This window comes from Nelumbo nucifera, chromosome 7 (assembly GCF_055504915.1).
Source record: "Nelumbo nucifera cultivar China Antique chromosome 7, China Antique-T2T, whole genome shotgun sequence".
Classification (NCBI taxonomy): Eukaryota; Viridiplantae; Streptophyta; class Magnoliopsida; order Proteales; family Nelumbonaceae; genus Nelumbo; species Nelumbo nucifera.
Window position 1 is genome coordinate 16,908,790 of NC_142655.1, and position 8,913 is coordinate 16,917,702.

The 8,913-nt window shown below is 36.3% G+C and overlaps 1 protein-coding gene across 7 annotated transcripts in view; it reads left to right on the forward strand.

The window, feature by feature from the left end:
- LOC104607831 (cytochrome b561 and DOMON domain-containing protein At3g61750-like) overlaps positions 1-8,134 on the forward strand; it is a 32,219-nt gene extending 24,085 nt beyond the window's left edge. For all 7 annotated transcript variants that reach the window (XM_010273574.3, XM_088892098.1, XM_088892100.1 and 4 more), the window contains 2 exons: positions 6,118-6,404; positions 7,679-8,134. In XM_010273574.3, the coding sequence (XP_010271876.1) occupies positions 6,118-6,404; positions 7,679-7,942 (551 nt within the window). In that variant the 3' untranslated portion in view covers positions 7,943-8,134. The remainder of the gene's footprint in view (positions 1-6,117; positions 6,405-7,678) is intronic.
- The last annotated feature ends 779 nt before the right edge of the window (positions 8,135-8,913 follow it).

The following is an 8,913-nucleotide window of genomic DNA, read 5'->3' on the forward strand; positions in this document are numbered from 1 at the left end:
CACTCGGCACATGACCAAGGAGAGTAAAGAAGAGAAAAATAGGGAGAACTGTACCAATTGTAGCTATTCTGTAGTCTAAAATCAGATTTCTGTTCTGCTAGTCTGTTCGATCTGTTCTTTGGGTTGATCGATCTTCTCTTGACAGTAGGGTTGATCGATCTGCTTTCTTTTAATCAGCATTCCCGCTCTGATACCATCTTGACAGTGTGGCCGGCCAGAGATAAGAGGAAGAGGAGAGAAGAGAAGAGAAGAAGAAGAGAAGAGAAGAGAGGAGAGAAGAGAGAAGGTTTGCAATGTAATAGTACTGGCGGCGCCAGTGTTTATTTTACTATATATAGGGCGGTAGAAATAACAAGGGAAAAGACCCTTGTGCCCCTGAGTACAATAACAGACAACGGAAATAAAAAACGAAATAAAAAACACTTTAATTAGCCAAACAGGCCCTAACATCTGCAACTAAGTTATTTTAACATTGTTCTAACAGGATGTACTTCATCAACAGAGTTCCTTCACGGGTCCTAGACATGAAAATTCCATTTAACCTATTTTTCTTGCACAAAATCAAAAAGGATATTGCTGCTATGAACCTATTTTTGGGAAATGTTTTGTCTATGGATGTCATGTTCTTTGAGGATGTACCCTATTATTCGTATAGTTTCTTTTGAGGGGGAGAGTAGTGAGATGTGGTCACGTTCATCAGAAATTCCATTACCTGTCCCAATCACTGAAGGGGAGTGTGGTGAAGAGGATTGTCAAAGATGTCGGGATTTGAGGGTGTATCACAGGCGGTGGAGGCATGTTGGTTTCGGGCATCAACAGTCCAGGCCAACTCTAATTTCCTTTGTGGCTCCAGATCCAGGTACCGCAGTCCCTTTATCTTCCACTACAGATGAGATACCTCTCATTGTTGAGCCTTTTACTCCTTTGGATGATCTTGATCTTCTAATTGCAGTTCGTAAAGGAAAGCGTCATTGTACCTCATCTACAGTCCATTGTATTTCTCAGTTTCTATCTTATGGTCATTTATCCCCATCCTATAAGTCTTTTTTGGCTTCTATTATTGCTATTCCCATTCCCAGAACAGTGCAAGAAGCTTTTTCAGTACTTGAGTGGAAGGATGCAATGCAGGTAGAGATGAATGCTCTTGTAAAGAACAATACATGGGAGTTAGTTGAGCAACCTGAAGGAAAAAAGAAAACCGATTGGGTGCAAATGGGTGTTTACAGTGAAATGCAATGCAGGTAGAGATGAATGTTCTTGTAAAGAACAATACATGGGAGTTAGTTGAGCAACCTGAAGGAAAAAAAAACCGATTGGGTGCAAATGGGTGTTTACAGTGAAACATAATGCTAATGGCATAGACTATTTGGAGACTTTTGTACTAGTGGCCAAAATGAATACCATCAGAGTTTTACTATCCCTTGCAGCAAATTTCTCATGGACATTGTTTTAGATGGATGTCAAAAATGCCTTCCTCAATGGTGATTTGCAAGAGGAGGTGTATATGGAGTTACCTCCTAGATTCTACAGTATAGAAGCAGGGGAGAAGGTCTGCCGGCTGAATAAAGCCTTATATGGACTGAAACAGTTTCCAAGAGCATGGTTTGACAGATTTAGACAAGCCCTTGAAAAGTTTGGCTATGTTCAAGCTCAATTAGATCACACCCTTTTCATTAAGAGAAAGGATTTCTCCTTAACCCTACTTGCTGCATATGTGGATGATATTGTGGTGATAGGAGTGATACCTATGAGATTGACTCTCTTAAGCATTTGCTTCACCAAGAATTTGAGGTCAAAGATGGGATTTCTTGGGCATTGAGGTAGCACAGTCTAAACATGGGATTTTTGTTTCCCAAAGAAAGTATGTTCTCAACCTTTTGCAAGAAGCTGGAAAACTAGGTGTTAAACCTGCTGACACACCTATTGAACAAAATCATAAGACAAGTGTAGATGGGGGAGAGCCCCTTGAAGACAAGGTTATGTTTCAACGATTGGTTGGAAACTCCTTTATCTTTGCCTCACACAAGCGAACATTTCTTATGCAGTTAGTGTTGTTAGCCAGTATATGCATTCCCCCAGAACCACTCATCCTCTTGTAGTTGAGAAGATCCTTGCTTATCTAAAGAGATGTCTAGGCAGGGGAATACTCTTCAAAGATAATGGTCACATGAAAATAAAAGTCTACACATATGCTAATTGGGCTGGGTGTGTTGATGATAGGAGATTCACCTCTAGGTATTGTGCTTTTGTAAGAGGAAATCTTGTCTCTTGGAGAATCAAGAAGCAAAATGTTGTTGCTTGTTCTAGTGCTGAAGCTGAATATAGGGCAATGGCGAATGGTGTGGTTGAAGTATTATGGTTGAAATTCCTTTTTGAAGAACTAGCATTACTTATGAGAGGCCCCTGATGCTATATTGTGATAATCAGGCTGCTATTAACATCGCCCATTATCCAGTTCAACATGACATAACTAAGCATATTGAAGTGGATTGACACTTTATCAGAAAGAGTTGCTTCTCAAAAAGTGTGTCTTCCATATATTGCCTCTGACATGCAGCTTGTCGATCTCTTCACTAAGGCAGTGCCAAAGACCAAGTTGGAAACAAATGTACGCAAGTTGGGAATGATTAATATCTACTCCCAACTTGAGGGGGAGTGTAGAGTTAGTTAGCATGTTATTTATGTTGTTGTTAGCATGTTAGTAGTGTTAGAGAGTTAGTTAGCATGTTATATATATAAATATAAGGCCTGTTTACCCCCTGAAACAGGCCAAACCCCAAAACAGTCCATATAATAGCATATCATTGGATCACCGATACAATATGCATTGGCTGATATGGGCCAATACGTTGCGAAATTTTGATCCTTGATTATAATTACATATTTGAAGTGCTGTAAGCATGCCAATCTTTGAAAATGAAAAAGGAAACCTTTTTACTACATCCTGGGACACTTGAAAATTTGCTCATCTGTGATGAATACTTGGATGTGTGTAGCTTAACATCTGGAAAAAAAAAGTGGAGTAGAACTCTTAGATAGTTAACTTTGTTAAGCATTATCCATGTAATCCTGTTGTGCTTGAAGAGTGAAGTTAGCTGTTTGTAAAAAAGAAATTACCTCAGTCAAATTCTGCACCCTCTACACACCCTTATACAAGAAAAAAACAACACCCCTGACCTTCCCACATTCTTTTTTACATTATGTTGTCCATTTGTGGCTGCCCGTGCCCCTTATCTGTCCCCAAGCAACTGGTTTCTGTGATTCTAGCAACCCACTTGTCTAGGCATCACAACTGCTAACCATTTTCTGACCTCTTTACCTGTTATTGTTAGGCTGATGATCTAACTCCATAAGGCTTCTTAGTTCTTACCTCTCTAAATATGAATCTGTATTGCCAAGTACCAGATCCTTCATTTACATGACCATTATATAGTGATTTTTGAATCTCCTTCCACAATCTCATCTTTGTTTTCAGCTTTCCCAAATCTCATCTTGAAACACAATAGCTTTGCCCAAACTAAGTTTGCAAAACCTATTGGACCGAGTGGAGTGCAATTATAGTACTTAAAAGGACTATTATCTTTTTTTGTTGCTTCTTTTTTTCTTTGTACATGATGTAAGAGCAGCTCAGTTCTAGTCCTTAGAGAATGTTGAATGGTCTTCTTTGATCAGAAATTTATGGCTGTTGGTGGTTGTAATGGATTCTTGAAGGTACAAGAAAGAAAATAGGGATAGAAAGAAGAGAGAAAATACCTAGAATCATTCATGAGGCACCTAGAAACCTAGAATCACTCTAGGGTATGGGAATCACTCACCATAATTATCATAAGCTAAAGAAAACTCAATAAACTTCATTGCTCTTTGTGTAAATGTCCATACATATTTTTAGATTCCAAAGTCATACAATCCTAGGGGTCAAACTATTAGACTCATAATAGTCCTAAGAGTCAAACTGTTAGACTCAATAATCCTAGTAGGATTCAAACTAAGCTGTCATATCCTATTTCAAATTCAAAGAAGACTCAATAACTCTAATCCTACTTAGAGCGGCGACAACCTCTTGCTCCCATTGGTGGAAGGATAATGAGTCGGTGCTCCGATGAGCCACTCATTTGCCTTAGGGGCCGAGCCCAATCTGACAACCACGTTTTACAAAATCTCTCAAAAAAAAAATTCTAATCCTACTTATGCAATGACTGGAATTTTAAACATAAACAAACTATAAATTGACAATCAAACCTTATTATTGGACCCTATAGAAAAATTGTAAAATGGCAAAATTATTCTTAGTGTCCAGAAATACATGAATTTTCACAAAATTCCAAGTTTGACTCTTGAGCTCCTGCATCATTCTCCCCTAGTTCAAAAAAACTTGTCCTTGAGTTTTGAACAACTTGAGGATGAAAAGTTGGTATGCCCCAATGGAAAAAGGAGTAGGACTTTCCACAACTACATGCTTGGACTTTCCACAACTACTTCTTGAGCACTTAAATCATCAACCTGCCAAAACCTCAACTGCAACATTTGGAACTTTTCCTTCAATCTCTATCTTAGGAATTACCATCTCTGTATTGTGCTACCCTTGGGTATTCAACAAACTCTAGGACTTCTTCCATTGTTGACATTGGTGGAACTTGTGCCATGCGAAGTTGTAATTCTTGAATTAGTTCTAGTTGAACTTGTAAGGTAAAGCTAGTTACTTCCTTCAATCTCTATCTTAGGAATGGCCATCTCTATGTTCTGCTACCCTTGGTTCTTCAGTAAACTCTAGGACTTCTTTCATTGTTGGCATTGCTACATCCATCAAAGTTTTAATGTTATTTGGTTCTATCTTAATGGTGTCCAATGGATCCCTTTCTCCACCATTAGTTGAGGGCAGGTTCAAAGATGATGCCACCACCTTCCACCCCTAGCCATGTCACTGGCTGGAAAGGGCAGGTTCAAGGTCTTCACCCAATGTATTACTCTAATCATGACCAGTCGAATATAACCTCTTTTGCCCTCCAACGACTCTAGCATTTCTTTCCTCCTATATTGTTCACAAGCTTGCTGCCCTTGTACATCTCCATTGGATCTTTTCCTTTCTCTTAATAGGAGAGAAGAATGACTCTGAGAAAAGGTTTTGCACCTCAATCAACTTCCTTGCAATCAAATAGTGAGAAGAAAGCCTCCAAAATACTAGATATGAGAGAATAAGAGATTAGTAGATGATAAATAATTTCACCATTTGCATTACACAAGGGCATTTATGTGGTGATAGACACCACTTACGTCATTTCTTTAGGATTATCTCAGAGGTATTGCTCTTCAAGTGAAAAATCTCCAAGCAAAGTCCTTATTTTGGGTGGAATTGGACCCCACAACACTTTTTCACAAGAAAGGCCAAGCAAGGAGGTAGAGATTGAGGGGCCATTTGATAAAAGATGAAGATGCTGAACTGAAAAACTTATTGCTTTGTCTTTTAGTAAGTTTCTAAGGGGGTTATGGACTCCTTGATGGCTGAAACTGAAATTGGGTAGATCACAATACCCTTAAAAGTTTTATTTATTTAATTATTTTAACAACTAAAAGACAAAGAAATAAGTCTTTCAGTTCTGAAGCTTTGCTGTTATCAAACAGCCTCTGCATTGGTTTCTGAAATAAGAACAAGTATATGGACTAGAAATAAGTCTTTCAGTTCTTCTTAATATAAAAGATTTTTTATTAAAAACAAAGAAAAATAAGATCCTCTCCCCTTCGTCCTCATCCCCCTCCTTGTGTTCGGGAGGCTTACGCCTCTTACATTCTGAACTATGCCTCATGGCATGCATCTGTGTTTTACAACATTGGGGTAGACTGGATATGGTCATAATCTTTGGCTACTTGTTTTTTCTCCTGCACAAAGTATCCGTTTACTCAACCCCATGTTTTCACACTTACCAGCCCAACAATTTACCATTGTACCAAGTGGAAATTTTATGAATCTGGTTTACTTCATTTCTTAATATTATAACACTACTGCCATTATGTTAGTTGTAACTTGATATCCGCTGATTATTATTTTTCTGGAGGTCATTTTGTATGTTTTGTTTATGTTTGAGCCAAAAGCCTGTAAAAAATATAACTGTTTTCTTGAAGGTTACATGGCTAATGCTCCCATAAGCATTGACGATATGAAAAAGAATCATGGAGCACTGGGCATAATTGCATGGGGTGTGCTCCTTCCTGCTGGGGCAATTGCTGCAAGATATTTTAGACACCTGGATCCTAATTGGTATTATGCTCATATCTTTATTCAGTCAATGGGATTTATTATTGGACTTTCTGGAGTTTTGTCTGGGATTCAACTACATGGAAAAATGCGTGTAGATATACCAATACACAGAGGCATTGGATTATTTCTTCTTCTGCTTACTATGCTTCAGGTTCACAAATTCTCCATTACCTAACATTTATTCTTGTATCCTGGAAAAACCCTGTCCATATGGGTGAAGCTGTTATGCAAGTTTCTGGGGTTCATGGCCCTTTCTTTTGCAAAATAAAATAAAATAAAATAATTGATAGATGTTTTAAATTGAAATTGATTCTATTTCAATTTTCATAGCAGATTGTTATCCAAAGATGTTAACCTTAAGAACATTTAAACTAAATTCCATTCTAGACATAAATTAAGGTTCTTAGAAGTAAAAATGATAACAAAGTGAATTCATGATGAATTCACTATATAAATTTAGTTTATAAATAAGGGGGTGTTTTAAATTGAAATTGATTCTATCAATTATCAAAAAAAAAATGAAATTGATTCTATTTCAATTTTCATATACCATTAACAAATTGTTATCCAAAGATGTTAACCTTCTTAAGAAGATTTAAACTAAATCCCATTCTGGACATAAAGCTATAAAAATTAAGTTTTTCCTTAGAAGTAAAAATAATAACGAAGTGAATTCATCATTTCATGCCATTTCAACTTTTGTAGTCCGCAGGCGTTGGGCAAAAATTTTGGTCTTTTAGCATTTTAATTAAGATGGTACGCCCGACACCCTATCATTCTTTGATCACTTTCTTTCCTCCTCCTCTCCTTCCAAATTTACCAAGTCCACCTCCGGTCCTTCAATCAATCAGTAGCATACATGCTATGTATATTCTTTCTGATTGTGGAAGCATCCTCAAAAATTACACGGTGCTGCCACCCCTCCAAATTGGTCTTGGGTACGTGTTCCCCATTTTCTCTGCTGAATTCCCCTTTTAAAAGTATGCAATGTTTTATTATTATTTCTTTTGTAATAACTTTTAAACTAGTCTATTTTGCCAGGTTTCTCCTCCATGTTTAAGTATATACTGATTCAAAGTGTCCATGACACTCCTGAAGATAATTTTCCTCTGCTGCACTGATATGTGCTGCATATCTATTAAAGACATGGGCCAACAATTTCACAAATTCATTCAAAAAAAATTGTAGATTGAATTAAACAGGAAACTATGTTTTCAATAGACTCCAAACACAGACACACAAGTGGAAAATGATTCTAGATGTAATCTGTTTCATTTGAGTCGATGCATACAAATGAAAATGCATGTTAATATTACATACTTTTATAAATTAAAACCAAATTCCCATCTTTGTATATCTGGGCTTTGATTATAGAGATTATATTATATTTCTAACCTAAATGTATGTTCCACTTGGGTGTATCAGGTAATGGCATTCTTTCTACGCCCTAGTAAGGACAGCAAGTTTCGTAGATGCTGGAAGTGCTACCATCATGTGGCTGGGAGGCTCATTTTATTCCTTGGAGCCCTGAATATTGCCCTGGGAATTCAAGATGGAAGTGCGGATTATTGCTGGAGCATAGCCTATGGGTTTATTCTTGCAATGGTTCTTATCACAGTTAGTGTACTAGAAGTATTACTGTGGACAAGAAGATGTGAGAGAAAAACTGAACCTCCAGCCTCCAAATGAATTCAATTTCGTATGCAATGATCATCGACTTAAAAGAGTCATCTCCTTGTTTTGTTTTTCGCCTACAGTTTTACATTTATCACAGATGAGCATTTCTTAACGGTTTTACATTGTTGAAATATACCAACAACTTCAGGTCGCCATTAATCTTGTGTTCAAAGAAAAAGTTATCAAGAGAAATTGTTCCTTGCAGCCTTTGGTTTTCTTAACAAGGCCATGCCATGTGGAGTGGATTTTGGTTTCAAATGATTTTGTTCACAAGCCCAAGAACACATTCTTGCAGCAACTTGCCAACCTTGGCGTGGATGGTGTAAACAGTGAGGTGGGATCTGCTCCTCACGCAGGGCGCTTCACAACGACCTCACAGGCACATCCCACCGTGCATTGGGAACATCTCCCGTAAATAATAACACATAAGTATGGGAGATATTGTCAATGCACAATGGGTGCCTGTGAGGTCGATGTGAAGTGCCATGTGTGAGGAGCAGATCTGATTACATTTGAATGGAAATATTTAATATTATGTAATAACTTTAAAATAAATAAAATTCAAATAATGGAAAAATTTAAATATTTTACATATTATTTAAATATTTAAATAACGAAACATTTAACATAACCAAATTTTAAATAGTTAAAATAACAAAATTATGTAATAAATTTAAAAAAATTTCTTAAACATGGAAAAATAATTGTAATAGATTTCATAATATTCATATGAATGATGATTTAATATTGTACAAAATTAATAATGAATTATGTAATAATAGTACTAATTATAATTTTACGCTTATTAAAGTCGATAAATAGTTAATATTTTAAAATTTTAAATAAAAATATTATTTAAATAAATAAATAATATTGTAAATTACTAATTTCGCTTATATCAATTAATAATTATAAAAAAATAACTTTCAAAAAAATTAATATTCATTAGTAATAATTTTACAATAAATGTATATTCAATATAT